This window comes from Pleurodeles waltl, chromosome 4_1 (genome assembly GCF_031143425.1).
Source record: "Pleurodeles waltl isolate 20211129_DDA chromosome 4_1, aPleWal1.hap1.20221129, whole genome shotgun sequence".
NCBI lineage: Eukaryota > Metazoa > Chordata > Amphibia > Caudata > Salamandridae > Pleurodeles > Pleurodeles waltl.
Genome location: NC_090442.1, coordinates 910,620,782 through 910,642,472, shown reverse-complemented (window position 1 = coordinate 910,642,472; position 21,691 = coordinate 910,620,782). Strand labels below are relative to the sequence as shown.

The 21,691-nt window shown below is 43.7% G+C and overlaps 1 protein-coding gene across 1 annotated transcript in view; it reads left to right on the top strand.

Annotated features, from left to right (window-relative positions):
* The window catches only part of MAPK11 (mitogen-activated protein kinase 11), a 178,481-nt gene extending 157,168 nt beyond the window's left edge, over positions 1–21,313 (top strand). Inside the window, exon 12 of the mRNA XM_069229665.1 lies at positions 20,668–21,313. Coding sequence (XP_069085766.1) covers positions 20,668–20,741 — 74 coding nt within the window. The 3' untranslated portion in view covers positions 20,742–21,313. The remainder of the gene's footprint in view (positions 1–20,667) is intronic.
* Positions 21,314–21,691: the final 378 nt, after the last annotated feature.

Below are 21,691 nucleotides of genomic sequence, written 5' to 3'. Positions count from 1 at the left end.
GGCTCCGAACGTCTGGATTTAAACCAGAGATTCAACAAGCAGTTCTCAATATGCCTTTTAATGAAAAAGAACTGTTCGGTCCAGAAGTGGACACAGCGATTGAGAAACTCAAAAAAGATACGGACACTGCCAAAGCCATGGGCGCACTCTACTCCCCGCAGAGCAGAGGGAATTACAGCACATTCCGTAAAACGCCCTTTCGAGGGGGGTTTCGGGGTCAAAGCACACAAGCCAGCACCTCACAAGCAACACCGTCCACTTACCAGGGACAGTATAGAGGAGGTTTTCGGGGACAATATAGAGGAGGGCAATTCCCTAGAAATAGAGGGAGATTTCAAAGCCCCAAAACCCCTACTACTAAACAATGACTCACATGTCACTCACCCCCTCCACACAACACCAGTGGGGGGAAGAATAGGTCATTATTACAAAGCATGGGAGGAAATCACTACAGACACTTGGGTTCTAGCAATTATCCAACATGGTTATTGCATAGAATTTCTACAATTCCCTCCAAACATACCACCAAAAGCACAAAATTTAACAACACACCATTCCAATCTCCTGGAGATAGAAGTGCAGGCACTATTGCAAAAGAATGCAATCGAATTAGTGCCAAACACACAAATAAACACAGGAGTTTACTCACTGTACTTTCTGATACCAAAGAAGGACAAAACGCTGAGACCAATCCTAGACCTCAGAGTAGTGAACACTTTCATCAAATCAGACCACTTCCACATGGTCACACTACAAGAAGTATTGCCATTGCTAAAACTACACGACTACATGGCAACTTTAGACCTCAAGGATGCTTATTTCCATATACCAATACACCCATCTCACAGGAAATACCTAAGGTTCGTATTCAAAGGAATACATTACCAATTCAAGGTACTTCCTTTCGGATTAACAACCGCACCAAGAGTCTTCACCAAATGTCTAGCGGTAGTCGCTGCACACATAAGAAGGCAGCAAATACATGTGTTCCCATATTTGGACGACTGGCTAATCAAGGCCCATTCGTTCATACAGTGCTCAAATCACACAAATCAGATCATACAAACCCTCTTCAAACTCGGGTTCACCGTCAATTTCACAAAATCCAAAATTCTGCCACGCAAGGTACAACAATACCTGGGAGCCATAATAGACACATCAAAGGGAGTAGCCACTCCAAGTCCACAAAGAATTCAAAATTTCAACACCATCATACAACGCATGTATCCAACACAAAAGATACAGGCAAAGATGGTATTACAACTCCTAGGCATGATGTCATCATGCATAGCCATTGTCCCAAACGCAAGACTGCACATGAGGCCCTTACAACAATGCCTAGCATCACAGTGGTCTCAAGCACAGGGTCACCTTCTAGATCTGGTGTTAATAGACCGCCAAACTTACCTCTCGCTTCTGTGGTGGAACAACATAAATTTAAACAAGGGGCGGCCTTTCCAAGACCCAGTGCCACAATACGTAATAACAACAGATGCTTCCATGACAGGGTGGGGAGCACACCTCAATCAACACAGCATACAAGGACAATGGAACGTACATCAAACAAAACTGCATATCAATCACCTAGAACTGCTAGCAGTTTTTCAAGCACTAAAAGCTTTCCAACCAATAATAGTTCACAAATACATTCTCGTCAAAACAGACAACATGACAACAATGTATTATCTAAACAAGCAGGGAGGGACGCACTCCACGCAGTTAAGCCTGCTAGCACAAAAAAATTGGCATTGGGCAATTCACAACCAAATTCGCCTAATTGCACAGTTTATACCAGGGATACAAAATCAACTCGCAGACAATCTCTCTCGAGATCACCAACAGGTCCACGAATGGGAAATTCACCCCCAAATACTGAACACTTATTTCAAACTCTGGGGAACACCTCAGATAGACTTGTTTGCGACAAGGGAGAACGCAAAATGCCAAAACTTCGCATCCAGATACCCACACAAACAATCCCAAGGCAATGCCCTATGGATGAACTGGTCAGGGATATTTGCTTACGCTTTTCCTCCTCTCCCTCTCCTTCCCTACCTGGTAAACAAACTCAGTCAAAGCAAACTCAAACTCATATTGATAGCACCAACTTGGGCAAGGCAACCCTGGTACACAACGCTGCTAGACCTATCAGTGGTACCCTGCATCAAATTGCCCAACAGGCCAGATCTGTTGACACAGCACAACCAAAAGATCAGACACCCAGATCCAGCATCGCTGAATCTAGCAATCTGGCTCCTGAAATCCTAGAATTCGGGCACTTACAACTTACCCAAGAATGTATGGAAGTCATAAAACAAGCAAGAAGGCCATCCACCAGGCACTGCTATGCAAGTAAATGGAAGAGGTTTGTTTGCTACTGCCATATTAATCAAATACAACCATTACACACAACTCCAGAACATGTAGTGGGTTACTTGCTTCACTTACAAAAATCTAACCTAGCTTTCTCTTCCATTAAGATTCACCTTGCAGCAATATCTGCATACCTGCAGACTACCTATTCAACTTCCCTATATAGAATACCAGTCATTAAAGCATTCATGGAGGGCCTTAGGAGAATTATACCACCAAGAACACCACCTGTTCCTTCATGGAACCTAAATGTTGTCCTAACTAGACTTATGGGTCCACCTTTTGAACCCATGCACTCCTGCGACATACAGTTCCTAACCTGGAAGGTGGCATTTCTCATCGCCATTACTTCCCTGAGAAGAGTAAGCGAAATTCAGGCGTTTACTATACAGGAACCTTTTATACAACTACACAAAAATAAAGTCGTCCTAAGGACCAATCCTAAATTTTTGCCAAAGGTTATTTCACCGTTCCATCTAAATCAAACAGTGGAACTTCCAGTGTTCTTTCCACAGCCAGATACCGTAGCTGAAAGGGCACTACATACATTAGATGTCAAAAGAGCATTAATGTATTACATTGACAGAACAAAAAACATCAGAAAGACTAAACAACTCTTTATTGCATTTCAAAAACCTCACGCAGGAAACCCAATTTCAAAACAAGGTATAGCCAGATGGATAGTTAAATGCATCCAAATCTGCTACCTTAAAGCTAAACGACAGCTGCCCATTACACCAAGGGCACACTCAACCAGAAAGAAAGGTGCTACCATGGCCTTTCTAGGAAACATCCCAATGCAAGAAATATGTAAGGCAGCCACATGGTCTACGCCTCACACATTCACCAAGCACTACTGTGTAGACGTGTTATCCGCACAACAAGCCACAGTAGGTCAAGCCGTATTAAGGACATTATTTCAGACTACTTCCACTCCTACAGGCTGATCCACCGCTTTTGGGGAAATAACTGCTTACTAGTCTATGCAGAACATGCGTATCTACAGCGACAGATGCCATCGAACTGAAAATGTCACTTACCCAGTGTACATCTGTTCGTGGCATCAGTCGCAGTAGATTCGCATGTGCCCACCCGCCTCCCCGGGAGCCTGTAGCAGTTTGGAAGTTACCTTCAATTATTTCTATATGTATCATCTCAACCTTAAATAGGTGCATACTTAGTCACTCCATTGCATGGGCACTATTACTACAATTCAACTCCTACCTCACCCTCTGCGGGGAAAAACAATCGAAGATGGAGTCGACGCCCATGCGCAATGGAGACAAAAGGAGGAGTCACTCGGTCCCGTGACTCGAAAGACTTCTTCGAAGAAAAACAACTTGTAACACTCCGGCCCAACACCAGATGGCGAGCTATTGCAGAACATGCGAATCTACTGCGACTGATGCCACGAACAGATGTACACTGGGTAAGTGACATTTTCATTTTAATTGACGCCACTCTGCTTGATTCATATAGCCATAGTTGAAATTGGAGTGCCATATGAGAGTTCCATTGAAGAGCAATCATAAGTCTGCATACAATTAAAGCCAGTGCTAAGAGAAGCTGAAACAAGAATTGAAGCATGATGTACCATCGAAATACCAATTTGATTAAACCATTCAAAAGGAAGGCAGGTTTTTGTATTATAGAACCCAATTTGTGACTGCATCTAGGCTATAACTGGGCATGAAAAAACATGTGCTAATGATGAGCATCAATAGAATTGCATCTACAACACCAATAGCTATTTTTCCCAGAAACATGGGCATCAACTCCAATGTGAGATTGTTTTCTTTCTGCGGTCGGGTTTGGACGTGTTTCCTCTCGCTCCAAGATTTCGATTCGGAAAACCTTTTGTCGGTATTGTTTAGATCGCGTTTCTCATCTAGGATTGAACTGGTAGTACCATTCGAACCTTCTTTTTCACCGTTCGAGGCACGTGTGCCCAACTCGGGCCTATTCGGGCATACCGCACGGAAAGCCTGATGGATCGGACTCCATTCCCGCTCTACCCTCGGTGCCACGCGAAGTACCCCTATACAGACCAGCACTTGGTTTCTAATTTGTGCCTTTCTCCAGACCAGATTGTGAGGCCTGTCAATCATTTCGATCAAAGAAGACCCTCAGAGATCGCAGAGCTAGAAAACTCGAAATGGCGTTGAAAAGCAGTGAACATCTCTACGTCGCTGAAGAAGAGCAGGCGCAGACAGCAGTCCTTTTGAGGGCCGAAAAATCCTCATATACAGAGGAACAAGGACTTTAAAAAAAAAAAATTGGAAGAATCCCATAAAACCTCTTGAGGAAGAGCCTGACATTGAGCCAACTTTACAACTCATGGATGAGAGACAATCCAGAATATACACCCATAAAGAGACAGGAAGAATTGTCACTGCACCTGCTTTAAAAACAAAAAGAAAGCTGGCTTTCCAAGAGGAACTGGACTCTGTACAGCCACCAGCAAAGTGGGCAAAAAGAAAAGGAGAAGCCAATACCTCTTCATACTTCTCCTCCTCAGTCTCCACACTTATCTGTCTCACCTCACAACAGCCCACCACCAATGCCTTCTCCAACACATTTGTTATATTCACAGGGAGATACGGCAGACCCATGGAATCTTTATGACCCTGATCTCATCCCAGATACTTACCCATCAAAACCTTCTCCATCAGAAGATACCACTGCATACAACCAGGTCATATCCAGGGCAGCATCTTATCATGGGGTAACCATGCATTCAGAGCCATTGGAAGAAGATGTCTTATTTAATACACTATCTTCTACACATTCCAAGTACCAGTGTTACCAGGCATGGTTAAACATGCAGACCAAATGTTCTCGAGCCTGTAAGATCTAAGATTATCACACCTGCAGTCGATTAAAAAGTATAAGCCTGCACCCTCTGACCCAGATTACATAACTCACCAGGTCCCTCCAGACTCAGTGGTAGTCAGTTCAGCAAGAAAGAGGGCAAATAGCTAGTCTTCAGGAGACGCACCTCCTCCTGATAAGGAGAGCAGACAATTTGACGCAGCAGAGAAAAGAGTTGCTACACATTCAGCAAATCAGTGAAGAAAAGCAAATTCTAAGGCACTGCTAGCCTGGTATGATAGGGCCCATTGGGATGAAATGCAGGATATTATACAGCATCTCCCAAAAGAGCACCAGACGAGGGCACAGCAAGTAGTAGAAGAGGGGCAAGCAAGAAGCAATAATCAAATAAGATCTGCCCTCGATGCTGCTGATACAGCTGCAAGGAGTGTAAACACTGCCATCACAATCGGAAGACATGCATTGCTGTGCTCCTCTGGTTTTAAACCAGAATTTCAACAGGCTGTACTAAACATGCCTTTTGATAAAAAGCCCCTCTTTGGCCCAGAAGCGGACACCACTATTGAAAAACTGAGGAAGGACTCTGATACTGCGAAAGCAATGGGCGATCTGTACACCACCCCAAATAGAGGTTCATTGCGCAGGCCACGGTTTCGAGGATGTTTTAAGCCACAATCCTCAGAGGCTTCCACCTCCCAAACAAAGCAACCACAACAAACCCAGTATCAAAGAGGTGGGTTTAGAGGATCCTATAGAGGTCAATACTTCAGAAATAGAGGTAAATTCCAAACCTCTAAACTACCAACAACACAACCTAAACAGTGACTTCCTTCCCTCCCTTCCACTGCACACATCTCCTGTGCAGGGAAGACATCAGCAGTTCCACTCTCATTGGCAAAATATCACCATAGTCAACTGGGTATTATCAATTATCCACAACGGTTATTGCCTAGAATTGATATCCACCCCGCCAAGATATCACAAGTTGTCCCCCATACATACAGTTCTGTTACAACAAGAAGTACAATCTCTACTGTCCAAACAAGCAATAGAATTAGTTCCTTAGTCCCAACAAGGAACAGGAGTATACTCCCTATACTTCCTAACTCCCAAAAAAGATGGCACCCTCAGGCCCATATTAGACCTCAGGCCCCTCAATCTATACATCTTGTCAGAGCATTTTTCACATGGTAACTCTGCAAGATGTTATTCCACTACTGCAAAAAACAAGATTTTATGACTGCTATAGACCTCAAGGATGCGTATTTCCACATACCCATCCACCCAGCTCACAGAAAATACCTCAGGTTTGTCATAGCAGCAAAATTCTACCAGTTCTAAGTGTTGTCATATGGCATAACAACAGCTCCAGCGGTGTTCACAAAGTGTCTAGCAGTAGTAGCGGCATACTTAAGAAGATAACATATCCATGTCTTTCCATATCTAGACGATTGTCTAAAAAAAATCAAGCAATCTTACACAATGCCAAAAACATACTTGTTATGTGATAGAAACTCTGCACACACTAGGGTTTTCTCTAAACTACCAAAAGTCACACCTTCAACCAGCACAAGTACAACCGTACCTAGGTGCTATCCTAAATACTCAACTAGCTCTAGCGTATCCAAATATACAAAGGATACAAGCTTTCCAAAATGTAATACCAGTCATACAGCCAAATCAACAATACACTGTTAGATTTATCATGAAGATTCTAGAAATGATTGCCTCTTGCATAGCAATAGTCCCACATGCAAGATTAAACATGAGGCCCTTACAACAATGCCTTGCACAACAACAGTCACAAGCGCATGGTCAACTTCAAGATCTAGTGTTGATGGACCGCCAAACACATATGTCCCTTCAATGGTGGAATCACAGCAATTTAATGAAGGGGCGGTCGTTTCAAGACCCTGTGCCTCAGACCATAATTACAACAGATGCATCAATGATCAGTTGGAGAGCTCTCCTAAACTATCAGACCATTCAAGGGCAATGGGATGTCAAACAGAAACCGCTAAACATAAACCACTTAAAATTATTAGCTGTATTCCTTGCCTTAAAAGCATTTCTACCTCTTCTCAATCAGAAGAATGTTCTCATAAAAACAGAAAACATGACAACCGTTTATTATCTCAACAAACAGGGAGGGACACATTCATCTCAGCTGTCCCTTCTAGCCCAAACAATTTGGAAATGAGCAATTCACAATCAAATTCATTTCCTAGCACAATACGTTCCAGGAATAGACGATTAGTTGGCAGGTCTCCTCAGCAGAAATCCCCAACAGACACACAAATGGGAGATTCACCCTCAAGTACTTCAAAGGTACTTTCAAAGGTGGGGAACACCAGACATAGATCTATTCGCAACAAGCGAAAACGCAAAATGCCAAAACTTTGCATCCAGACACCCACATCCCCTATCCAAGGGCAATGCTCTATGGATCGATTGGTCAGGGATATTTGCTTACGCTCCCTCCCCCCTTCCATTTTTAGTCAACAAATTACGTCAAACGTCACTCAACATGATACTCATAGCACCAACAAGGGCACACCAGCCTTGGTACACAACACTATTAGACCTATCTGTAGTACCTCACTCCAAACTCCCGAACAGACCAGATTTGTTAACACAACAAAGGTCAAATCAGGCATCCAAAGCCCAATGCTCTCAATCTAGCGATTTGGCTCCTGAAGTCATAGAATTTGGTATTTAAATCTTCCATCAAAATGTATGGAAATAATTAAACAAGCATGTAAACCTACTGCTAGACAGTGCTACGCAAACAAGTGAAAAAGATGTGTCCACTATTGTCAATCTAAAACCATAGATCCACTTACAGCATCTATACAAGATATTGTATGCTATTTACTTCATTTACAAAAATCCAATTTGGCTTTTTCATCCATTAAAATACACCTTACTGCAATATCTGCATACTTAGAAACTGTTCAACATACTTCTCTATTCAGAGTTCCTGTTATCAAAGCCTTCATGGAAGGATTAAAACGCATCATTCCACCCAGAACACCACCTGTTCCATCATGGATTTTAAATATTGTACTTACAAGACTCGTGGGACCACCGGTTGAACCCATGCACTCTTGCCAAATTCAATTTTTAACATGGAAGGTCGCCTTCCTTGTGGCTATTACTTCTTTACGAGGAGTTAGTAAAATACAAGCATTCACTCTTAAAGAACCTCTTTTCCAAGTGCACAAACATAAGGTTGTACTAAGAACACATCCAAAATTTCTACCAAAAGTAGTATCTCCTTTTCACATCAATCAAACAGTGGAATTGCCAGTCTTCTTTCCACAGCCAGATTCTGTGGCAGAAAGAGCTCTTCATACACTAGAGCTAAAAAGAGCTCTTATGTACTACATAGACAGAACTAAAGATTTTAGGAAAACAAAGCAACTTTTTGTTGCTTTCCAACAACCACATACAGGCAATCCTATATCAAAACAAGCTTTAGCAAGGTGAATTGTTAGATGTATACAAACATGTTATATCAAAGCAAAGAGACATTTGATCACTCCTAAGGCACATTCTACAAGAAAGAAAGGTGCAACAATGGCTTTTTTTAAGGAAAAATACCAATGGTTGACATATGTAAAGCAGCTACATGGTCAACCTGTCATAGATTTACAAAACACTACTGTGTTGATGTGTTCTCACAGCAACAAGCCACTGTAGGCCAAGCTGTCTTAAACGTTATTCCAAACAACTTCAACTCCTACAGGCTAGCCACCGCTCTGTGGGAGGACTACTGCTTTGTAGTCTATGCATAGCATGTGTGGCATGTAGTGCTGCAGATTCACATGCACCCTCCCTCCTCCCTGGAATCCTGTAGTCGTTTAAGTTTCTAACATTTGTAGAAATGTATATACATTTGCATTGACATCTCTTTATATTGCTATACTCTATCACTCCTTTCTTCACCCTCTGTGGGAAAACGATCTATCAATGGCGTCGATGCCCATGCGCAGTGGAACCGAGAGGAGGAGTCACTCAATCCTGTGACTCTGAAAAGACTTCTTCGAAGAAATAAAACTTGTAACACTCCGAGCCCAACACTAGATGTCGGAAGGGATATGCATAGCATGTGAATCTGCAGCTCTACATGCTACGAACAGATGTACACTGGGCAAGTGACATTTTCCATATATCACAAGGCAAGAGGCAAAATATCCCGCACAAACTAGTCAACTGTAAATAAGTAAATATTTATCTCAGTTAAATAAATCTTAAAAAGTCTACATAACATTGAAAATGCATGACAAAAAGTGCCTAGTGCCGAGATTGTGTCCTTGAAAGTCCCAGATGACTACTTGCAAATGAAAGACAAGGTATTGAAATGCCAATATTGCAAATCTAAAACCTCAAGCAATTATTATGTAATCCATTAATAAAAAGAGGGGATAGGATAGTTTAACATTTGCATACAGACTGGCTAAATGCCAAGCTATAAGACATCTTTTCAGACCGTAGAGTCTTGTATGTCTAGCTACCTCTGATGTTCTTTGAGCAGTCACTTGCCAATTTTGAATTAAGGAGTTTCAATGTGATTTTTACTGTTTAGTAACCTCTGTCCTGTCCATAAATTTGATAAATCTGACCACAGTTGCAAAATCGCCCCTGATTCAAAATATTATTGCTTGGCTTCATGTTCTGATGCCACATTGAATGAACATAGAACAAAGTCAGTATCTGTGTTTGTTTAATAAAACAATGCTGGTGCAAAGTAAATGCATTAACGATTAATGATAAGCAGAACCTGCAGAAACCAAGGGACGTCTTATCCAACGATTTTGTTAGAAGTTTGTGAGACAAGAACAGCAGAAAGTGCATTTGTAGTAATTTTATCTTAAAACAGCTTTTGAAACTTACAGCGATGTAGCTTTGTGGTTAGAGATGTGTATATGTGTCGATTGACATCCACGTCTGGCTTCTTTTCTTGAATTTTTCTTCGTCGTTGGGAGAAAGAAATCGGTTTTGCTTGTTTGTTCAACAGCATTGTGAAGCCCTCATACAATAGATTTGTTCCCACAAAGTTTTCTCACCTGCATCAGGGGTAAGTGTATAGCTGAAGTCGCTGGGGTACGATTTTCCCTCCTGCATGAGGTAGAGGAGCACGAAAAAGACCTTAGGGAGATTGACAAAGCCTGCCCCAGTGATGGAGAACTACATCCTCAACTACTGGAAGCAAAAGAGCGCCTCAGGAATGGCCTGGAGAGGCTTTGATTATTGTGAATATCTTATGAGGGCACATCCTGAAAGAGATAAGGCAGGCACGCTTTTAGCATGGTTGTCTAATCTGAACCCCAGGGCCACCCCAATACTAAAAATGTAAACATCCGAGGCATCACTTATGGGCAAGCGGAAACTAACCAAAGATTCGAGGACTTTGATACCACCCTATACACTCCCCCGCTTGAGCTTCAACAGGAGGTAGTAGATGCTTTCCTGAGCCCAGCAGTATTAACCATGCTTGGAGCAGAGGATACTGATGCATTGAGATGGCTCATAATGGTGCAGGAGATCGGAGCCGCCATTAGGGCCATGGCCTGAGGTAAATTGCCGGGGACCGATGGACTCCCCATAATATTTTATGCAGCATATACTGAGGACATAGTCCCTAGGTTTGAGGAATTATATGTGGCAGAGAAGGTGGTGGGACATCTTCCTGCCACTGTGAGGGAGGATCTGGTGGTTCCTCTGATTGGACTGGGTGGACCTCCTCATGACGTGCGGGCATACAGTGTACTATCCATGCTGAACATGGATTACAAACTCCTGAGCAGGGTTCTTGCATCTCCTCCCCCATATGGCCACCCTCATACACTCGGACGAGAATGTCCGTAAATGGCTCTCCTTAATGATCACTGCAAGCCCTGAGGAGGACCATGCTGTGGTGATCTCTATAGATATTGAGAAAGCATTTGATAGTCTTCAGTGGGACAATCTCTATCAGGTACTTGATCAGATGGGACTGGGGAGGGCTTAATCTAATGGACCATGCTTCTTTATGCCGACCTGAGAGTGCAGGTTCGAACTGGGAAGGTGATCTCCCAGTCTTATGTGGTGGGGGCGAGGAACCAGGCAGGGCTGCCCTCTTTCCCCCTCTATTATTCGCTATAGCAGTCGACCCCGTGGCCTATAGAGCGAGATTGGGGGTGGTGTATAGATGACTGACCCAGGGGAGTACTGCACACACTATAGCCTTGTATGTGGATGACCTAGTATTATTTCTTCTTAATGCTAGGGAGGGCATACCTGGAGCAATCACGTTCATGGAACAGTTTGGCGCTCTCAGGCCTGTGGAGCAACTGGCAAATGTCACTCATTTTCCCAGTGACCCCTCGCATGCAGCGACCGCCTGAACTGCATGGACTGAGCTAGGAGGGCTCTTGCATGAAATACCTTAGAGTGAATATATATCACAATGTTAGGGACATCATAGATGGGAATATTGGGGTGGTGGTTAGGTCATTTCACACCAGGGTGGCCTTCTGGAACACCCTCCCACTCTCAGTAGCTGGTAGGATCGCATTTGCTAAGATATTAGTACTCCTACGATTGCTATATTTCTTTACGGCACTGCTTGTACTGATCCCATGCAGCACCTTCAGGGAACTGGAATCGCTACTAGTGGGGTTGATTTGGGGCAGGGGCTGACAAAGCGTGGCCCTGACTAAACTGCGCAGATCCACCTCAGATGGTGGTCTTGTAGCTCCCGACTTTGAGATATACTACTTGGCAGCCCAACTCCAGTGGCTCAACAAGTGGCTATATGCTAGACTGCAAGTGAAAGGGAAGGAACCTGTAGGCACACCTGCATTACACGTATTGCTCTAGCTGATCAGTGGCGGAAGGCAATCTGGAAATGCAGACTATTTAACGCTGCTGGCAAATGCTGCCTACAGCGTACGTATGCCCCCAGATCCTACACACCAGTTACCACTGCAATGCCTGAAGGTGTTAAACAAGGGTGGGGCACTGGCGGGACTGTCTACTTGGCCTGCAAAAGGAATCTCACGACTCAGGGACCTGTTTTGAGACTGAGAACTGCTGCCCTTTGAGGAACTATCACAAACATTTGATTTATCCCAAGGTCTAACTGTGAAAGCATTGGGGTGGGAGACCAGCAGACCACTCAATACCTAACAGCAGTCACATCCTTTGCACAACATTAGGGAAAACTAGTGCTGTCACTATTCTATACTAAGCCATGCAAACGAATATTACTATGTTGCTTGACGACTGAAACACATCTGGGAGGAGGATATGTCTACCCAGATTTCTGACCAGTAGTGGTCTTCCCTCCTTACCAATAAGTACACAGTCTACACCAATGTGCGGTTTAAGCTTATCAACTATGACTTGCACAGAGCATATCTTACACCAAGAAAAATCAATTGACTATTTGGTGCTGCTAATGTGGGGAGAGAGAGGCTGAGATGTTCCACTTGGTGTGGTGGGACTGTCCTGAGCTGCAAGATTACTGGAGAAATGTGATTGACTGTGTGAATGAAGTTATTGAGAGATGGATACTCTGTACCCCCAGGTGTGTTTGCTGGGTGAATTTCCCTGTCCGTCTAAGCATACTTTTTCTTCATTTGTCAACTTAGCCTTGGCATTAGCCAAGAGAGAGATAAGTATGCGTTGGAAGGCAACCTCTTCTCCTCAACTACATAACGGGAGAACTGCGTCGTTAAAATGGTATGACTGTGAGAGCAGGGTGCTGTTTCAGGAAGTGAGGTGAGAGCATTGCATGACTGACAAAGCCAGGGTTGGCTTGCCTGAAAGCACCAGCTGATGACGCCCCTGACAGTTCCATTATCGCTTGCTGCAAGTGCTGGGGAAGCTTGAATGCTTCGTCTTGGGCTGGGAGGGGTGATCTGTCTAGTAAACCTGATGGAACTATGTTGCATGGTGTGTTATCGCCTTTAGGAGTTCGCTGGTCAATTAAGGGAATCAGAGATGGCTAGGAAGCAGGAGAAAGGGGAGTGGGAAGAAGGGTGGATGGGGATATAGTTGGGGATTTCATGCTGTAAGCAAGGACGCTGTTGGCCTGGTCTTGTATTGAAATGTGCCTTTATGTCGGTGAAGTCAATGGGTAGTAATTGTTCTGTATTGCTGCGGATGAATAAATGCAATAAAAATTCTGTTGAAAAAAGATTTCTCACCTGCAAGTCTTGGAGGGCCATGGTCGTTGATGACCCCCATGCGTTCGTGTTTGCCCCCAGCAGCATCTCCCGCCAAAAAAAAGGTTTTAATGTTGCTACTTGGAATGGTGTATATCATAATTTCAGCCTTTATATTATTGATTCGATACTCCAAGAAAAAAACAAAATGAATTAAGAGTGTGAGTATTATAAAAGGAAGATGTAGAAAACTTGGTCAAAATCAACAAGTCCTCTGCTTATAATTTTGCATGTTTGTAACTTTTTTCAGGGATATGGTTTTAACTTAAAAAGTAAACATTGCAGAGTAATTGAAATATTAGCAGGCCAGCCAGGGGCTAATGTTTTCTGCCATTTGAAACCAAATGATCACTGTATCCACTTCAGATGGGCTGTGCAAAGTGAAATGTGTTATAAATTGTATATGCTTTCTCATTAATTTAGTTATTATTATTTGGTCTGCTTTTGTGTTATCCCAAATTTGTCAGAAAGGAGATCCAGGCAGAGGAGCTACGTGAGTTACTAAGGATACTACTGTTCGGTCTGATTACGACATTGGTTCCCCCTTCTACAGTCAAAAGTTTAGCCACGTTGATGGGATGGGAAAATTCCCTGCATGATGATGGATGTGTGCCCCTGCCCTGAGTGCCCTGACTGGAATGATATCTGGATTCCTGGTACTGATTGTTGGTCGTTGGCGAACACAGATCACGGTCGTGTGGCATGACCTAGGCATGCCTCTCAGTAATGCAGTCTGTTTAGAATGGAAGGGACACACCAAGCACTGCCCTTGTGAAGGTAGAGGGCTACTGACCATTCCGCTTTTGTGTTGAGAAGAATCAGTAATGTGAACAGGACTTTTTACCTGTGTCATATGATTGAAGAGATGAGTACTGCAACCCACAGAAAGGAGAAGTATATTGCTGTTATTCCTGTGTGCTGGGGTGGGCCACACAAACTTAAGAGAAGGGAACAAAGAATCCCCTATGATCATCAACAGTCTATTGGACTCCAGGAGTTCCTAGTCAGTGTAGTCTGGCCTTATTGTGAGGCACGTGGTGGAATTGATAAGGTTGGCACTAACCAGGAATCTCATAAGCCTCTGTGAGCATGTTTCAGAGGAGGCTGACGGCCAGATGTGACCTTCCAGTTACTTATTTGGGCTGTGTTGTGCGTCACTCAGAATTGGAGACACTTGTTATATGGCAGACGGTTGCTTTGACAAATGGCAGTGCAGAAGAGAGTGCACATCATAGGAGCTGCCGCCCCCAAAACAATCTTCAAAGGACTCACACTAAATCCTTGATGTGTCTGAATTGGCCAGTAAAGATGGGAACATGTACCCCATAATTTTTTTAACAGCAGTCTCGTCAGGTGAGGGTATATCGCCACAACTTCTTTGCTGCTGGAACCAGGGCTGGGGGGGGCTGGAATCTCCCTCATGGATGAGTGGACATCACGCAGGGGGGTCAGGTCCATGAGCCTGGAGCACCAGCCCTTTGCCTGCCTCCAAGACCAGAGTACCCATAAGTAGGAGAGCGATTATAGTCTGCCTGCCTGAGGCCAGGGAGAGAGGAGAGAGGCCACGTGAGGAGGAAGAAAGCTCCTGGAGGGAGTTAGGCCCAGTGGGATTCCTGGCAGTTGGATCATGGTGAATGAAGTGGAGAAGACAGGTACTGCCAGACCACTACTGAGTGTAGGTTGTTGCCCATGAACAGGACCCCTGAGGGGAAGCAACCCTTTAAAGTTCAGGCCTTCGCCAAAGGTTGGCTGTTTGGGTTGAGTAGGACTGCTTTAGTGCAGTGGACAACTTAGGATTTGCACAAAGGTAGCATATGAGAACTGCTAACGAACTCTTAAAACAAAGCTGAGACTTTCGGGGTGTGGGCTGCATCTGGGAGTCACCACCGGGATGTTTCCTAGGACTAACTGCCTACTAAAAAGCCTGTGACTGCTTATCCCATGCTACCATGGAGAACCAAGTGTAGGATGGGGTAGCACTTGTCCGAGTTACTTAGGGCTCATTGTAATTTGGGCCCCGGAACATAAGGAGTGAAAGGCCCAGTAGCAACTGCTTGTCCTCCGGCCCTCTGAAAGGGTTTCTAACACAAACTCAATGAAGATTACTGTTGTTTACAGTGAGACAGAAACGAATACTATGTTTGTAGCATGTGTGGATTTAGATACACATGTTCTACATACCCCTGGGATGTAATGTTGCCCTTACACATTACTTGTTTTTCTTCAAAGCAGTTTCGAGTTACAGGATGTTGTGACTCCTGTCTGAGTCCACAGTGCATATGGGCACTGACTCCCGCCTAGATTGTTTTTTTTCTGCCATTGAGTCTTCTTCCGCAGTGGCTCTAAGACCAATGCAATGCTCAGGGCTTTTTCAGGCCTTAACTGCTCCACTAGTCAAGTCTGTCGACTTGGATAGTAATCCATACCATGCATCTATTTTATGTGGTAACATAAACCCCCCCACCCCAAACTGCTAGCACCCTGGTTGCTTTTTCCAAATTCCATTGAGCATCATTTGATCTTAGCAGATCTTGGCTTGGAGAATGCAGACAACTAGGGGGTGGTGGAACACACACCCTTCCAATTTTGTTCACGGTGCAACACAAAGTACCCCTGGGAGGACCAGCATGGGCTTTGCAACCTCTGCCTCTCCCCCACCCACGGTGGGTCCTCCTTTGAGTTATAACTCACTTTTCGGTATGGAAGGGAGTGGTTTTGGGTGCACATGAAAATGCAGCAGCAGCCATTCTCTGGGAACCCCAAACATCTTCTGCAAACAAAACCTTCTCAGCTCCAAGAAAGAGGAGGTTGGTTCCTCCGGGATCCAAGCAGCTCAACTAACACCAAGCCAATAGACACTGTCCTAAAGGGCCTCTGGGGACGAAGATCAAGAGGGGGCATCATTCAGTGCATTGATAACTGCAGGTCCATGAACCAGGAAGATCCAAAGGTGTGTGAGTATTGCTCCAGTGCAACTACGTCGGGGGACCAATCCTCCACTCACTAACGCACGCACCCCTTTGCTGAGACAGAACACCAACCCCATGCTGTCAAACCCCCCAAGGAGGGCAAGAAGATTATCAGAGCCTCTGGCCCACCCCTGCCCTCTGGCTCCAACCAGCACAGAGAGCTGAAGCAGTTCCCATTGAAGGACCAAGTCATGGTTGTAACCAATCCCTTTCTATCTAAAGAGTGCCAAACCTTCCCCTTCAAAGATTAAACCGATGCAGAGAGCACTTCAGAGATAGAGCGCTGAGTCAGACAGGGTGTCCCTTTGACATCCAGATTGAATAAGTCCGAGGCTCCCATCCTGGAGAGAGTGGCGAGCTCCACACTAGGCAAAAGCGGATCTTCATATACCCAGAGACTGGCAGATCATATTTTCTCCACATGTTCAAGGGCATGCTGAAGTCGGCCCCCGACAATTTCAAAGACCACACGTGTTCTTTCTCTCTCTCTCTCTCTCTCTCTCTCTCTCTCTCTCTCTCTATCTCTCTCTCTCTCTCTCTCTCTCTCTCTCACACTCACACTCTCACTCTCACACACACTCTCTCACACACACACTCTCTCTCTCTCTCTCTCTCTCTCTCTCTCTCTCTGTCTCTCTCTCTCTCTCTCTCTCTCTCTCTCTCTCTCTCTCACTCACTCATTCTCTTTCGTGGTATCCACAGCAAGAAAGGGAGCCTCGACTCATGACGTGGGACACCCTCCTCAGATAAGGAGAATAAGCATCTTGTTTTTTGGAAGTAATAAACTATTGTATTGGAAGAGTGTTTTCTGTTCTGAATGGATTCTACCACAGTGGTAAGTGGAGGTGTACACTGGTATAAGTGAGACCTGCTTTCTGAAAGTGTAAAAAGTAAATGATTATATCCTGAACCTCTGTTTGAAGGGCTCAAGTTACTTGGAGATGCAGTAGTGAAGAAATCTCTTCCAATGGGCTGCATACCATGCATGTGTAATGGGCCGACATGCTTTGTGCAATATGCTCATACAGTCCTCAGGGAGGTTTTTGTAGCCAAACACTCAGGTGCCAGATCACTAGCCTGAAGATCTTAGTGCCTGATTTGGCCACGCTATTGTGCGAGTGTCTGGCCGGATTACTACTTCCAGTGGGAACTGATGGACAGCCCGAGGTGCACTGAGTACCACAGGCTTCTGACCCAAGTTGGGGCCACTACGATGAAAGTCAAGAACACTTGCAGTGGGAGAGAAGGAAAACTGTAAGCAAATATCCCTGACCAGTTCATCCACACTTCATTGACTGTGGAGGAGGTTGGGGGCGGTAGCTGGAGGTGGGGATTAAGCATTTTGCATTTCTCAGGGTGGAAAAGAGGTTGCGGTTCCCTTCCATTGGAGGTACCTGTGGAGGACTTGAAGGTGGAGTTCCCACTCATGGGCTAGTTAATGCACCTTGCTTAACAGGTTCACAAAGCTGTTGTCCAAGCCTGGTAGGCTTTTTGCTAAAAGATGAATCTTCTTGGTGACTGCCCACTGCCAAATCTCATGTGCTAGCACAGACAGCTGCGTGGAGTGGGTACACACTGTTCTGTAAAGACCTGCTGTCTTTATGAAGACCACCGATCAGTGAACAAGCTTGTAGAAGACTTTACGGGCTAGGTGGATAGCTAGAAGATTAAGGTAGTTGATGCATTCACCCTGGTGGCGGTGATGGTGGTGGGTGGGTCGGAGGACGTCCCACATACCACAAACCGAAGGTACTGGTAAATGGGGTTGGGTGGGTGGGCTTTTGGGAAGGGAGGGGGGCAGGGGCGGAATGGGGATATGGAAACAGTCATTCTTGAAGTCCAATGCCATCACAAAGACTCCTTGACGGAGCAGCAGGATGAAGTCCTGCAAGGTGATCTTATGCTTAGCCCCACATTTGGGGTACTGCTAATGAAATGTACTCCTTGGAGTGATAGACTGCAGAGGGCCTAAGGACTTTGCAAAAGTGTCCTTCTTTATCTTTTGCAACATTTCATCCAGCTCTGACCTAAAGAGATGTACTACGCCAAAAAGGAGGCTGAGGAGGTGTTTTTGGATCCCCAGCTTAAACCCTGAGATGGTAAGCCGTGCACTGCATCAGATGCTTGTCTTTGCATTGTGAGAGGCTCTTATCAGCAGCATCATGTGCACATCGGCCATTCAGGTTCAAAACCATTTTCCCTTCTGCAACTAGCTACTCCCCCTCTTTCTGTAAGTCTCAGGGAGGAGCTGCATCAGTGCCTCCAACTCCTTTCAGTAAAAGGTGAACTAACAACATCAACCCAACCGAACTGGCTGTTTCACTGGGTGGCTGCACCAATTGGCAGACGTTTGCCTAATGGAGTAGCCACAGCACATTCTGTGACTCGAAACTTCTCTAAAGGAAAATAGGTCATAATGTCCAATGTCAACATTAGAAGGCAAGAGCATGCAGAGCACTACATGCTGCGAACAGATGCTTACATGGTAAGTAACATTTTCCTTCTCCTAGGTCGGGTTCCCATCAACTAAACTATCGTTTGCCTCACAGCAGAGCAAAACATTCATTGGCCAACAATGTATGGTGTTTTGTAACAGAACTACAAGTGTTTGAGGCTTAGTTATACCTCAGGCTTATTTGCATCATAGTATGTAACTTCCGAGTAATACTGACAAAAGTTAATTTCCACAAGTAATACAAAATCATTATGTCCATTTAGTTCACAATCTTTTGTGCTTTAAAATGTTACTGTAGCAAAATGATAAGCAAGCGAAACATGGACAGGATTGTTTAGACTTTCAGCATTTCCAAAGAGCTAGCAACAGAAATTTAAAAACTGATATTGGATATGACGACTCCTGTCTCGTGCTGCCAACAAAGAGTAAGTCAGTATAGCATTGAACAATTAGTCCGTGGTTTTCTGCCCTTTGGGTTGAAAATCGTACATGAAATTGTGCAATTCACTGTACAGTGAGTGTCTGCAGAGAAACATGGGAAGTTTTCAGTTCACCAAGCATCCTTTATGGTACAGGTTTGATGAGTTGCTAGGTGCTTGAGGTGGACAATAATGAAGGGTCTTTCGACTCCCTTTAAAAATATTTTATTCTCAGCTTTCGCTGTCTTGCAGTCTTTTAACCAGACTTTTTGCAGCTGGGCTGTTTCAGCTGTGCTAACTGTTTACAGTGGTAGGGGGTTTAAGTGGGGCTAAACTCTATGGCCATTAAAAACAAAATGCTTGTCTATTACTAAAAAAAAAAATGGAAATCCTCGATGTTATTTCCCCCAGCTACATCTACCTTGAGAGTGTATGAGTAGCTAGGCATTTTAAGCGTCTTGTCCTCGAACCAAACTTGATAGCCTTAGTTTACTAGATATAACTATAGACTAATATTTACGTAGCCGTATTTAAAGACAAAATGAGAGTTTGGCTGTCCAAGGATGGCATTGGTTCTCTCCCATTGTTTACTCGCATAAAATGTATGACTTGAATCTCCTCAAGTATTAGCTGTCTACTGGCATCCTCCATACCAGAGATAGGCATGTTGCTAATAGCTTTCAAATTTAGAATCCGCTGCGTTGACATCTAGAGGCAACACCTATCTCTCTTAAAAGAGCTAAGTACCTGAAAGTCTCATCTGGTAACGTAAACTCCCTTCCTTTGTTCCCTTTCTGACAAATTTAAGCTGAGAGTATTACTCATTAGTGATATGACCAGGAAGTGGAGTAATGCCAGATCCAAGTCTGGAGTAAGGACAGAGAGTTAGAAACTAGCCTTCACCTCCTACTCTGCTGCCCTCTTTATCAGTGTCAGTAGTAAATGGCTGCTGCTTCTGTTTAGGGCCCTCGATGTAAGACGGGCAAATGGTGTTTGTGCTTTGCTACTGCCCTGAAATACCCCACTGTTCCTTGGTTGTGTCTAAGTTTTAAACACTGACCGATCAGAGTGAAATTCCAGAATTTGTGACTGTGCTGTTACTGTATTCTGCTACTGATTATCTAGATTATAAAATAAAAACACATAATTGCAATACAAACATTTAAATCTTATACGTGTTATGGAGTTTTGTGATTTTATGCATATTTGAATCCAAAAATACCAAATAATTGAAATAACATACCAAATCTTTGAAATTGTCATTTAATGATCATCCTCCTCCCGCCAAGCGGTATGAAGAAAATGCTGGTGGTTGGTGTTTATTAACTTAATAGAATGTTAACCAAAATGTTGCAGATACATTTTCATTACACACATTTTCTCACATTTTGTTTCCTCTTTCTCAGAACTAACTTATGAAGAAGTTGTAAGTTTTAAGCAACCGGATTTTAATATTGAAAACTTGGAGATAGAACAGTGACTGGAAAGGACAGTGGCCGGAATCAGTAACTTGTGTGCTCTGCTGCACAAGGAAGACTTTTAAAACATAGCATTACACTTGCAGAAACGTTTTATTATCCAAAGATCCTGAAGATGAAGTTGAAGCCGATAATGTGAACTTTGGACCAGGGACTCTTTGCTTTCGCCTTGTATCATGATTGTAATCCCAGAATACACTCTAAACTGAGATAACACATTGTTAATGTCTAACAAAGTGCACTGAGTACTTTGTTGATCTGTGTGATATTTGTGCATGTCTTGCAGGACGTGTGCTGCCAAAATTAAATTTGTATTTTCTTTTCAGTGTTGGCAACGTACTTAAAATTGGAGCATGAATGTATGTAAAAATGAAATGTGCCGTTCAAAACTGTTTTCTGACATAATCATGATTTTTGTTTTTTATTTATAGCTAGTGCCTTTTAGGGAAAACGGAGCATGGTAAAAAGTTAGAGGTAGCAGTGAAACGTGTGATTGTATAATTGGTATGCTGGATGTACCTTAAATGGTCTTGTGCATCACAAACATGAGATCAATAAACTCTTTTGCCTTTTACCCGCTTGAAAGATTTTTCACCCAAATGTGTAATTTAACATTTACTCTTGTGTCTAAATAAGGAGTAGTTTTCTGTTGAAATTAAATGTCTCCACTAATTTATGCATAACTTTCAATGAGGAAAATACTTTATCAAATACAATGGTTTCTTATCAAGGTAACACAGCATTGCCCAATGAAGATTCCAATAACAGATGAATGTTTATCAGGTTGTTTTGTGCTGGCAGTAAGATCTTTATCAGACAGTGATTGCACCGACCATTACACTTGCCTTAGAAAGGAGCCTTCCACAAGCAACATGTATATTGACTCACTCCATAGATTGGGATCCAGGTTCTGATGTAAACAGATACTTGACAAGCTTTCATTTGCTATTGG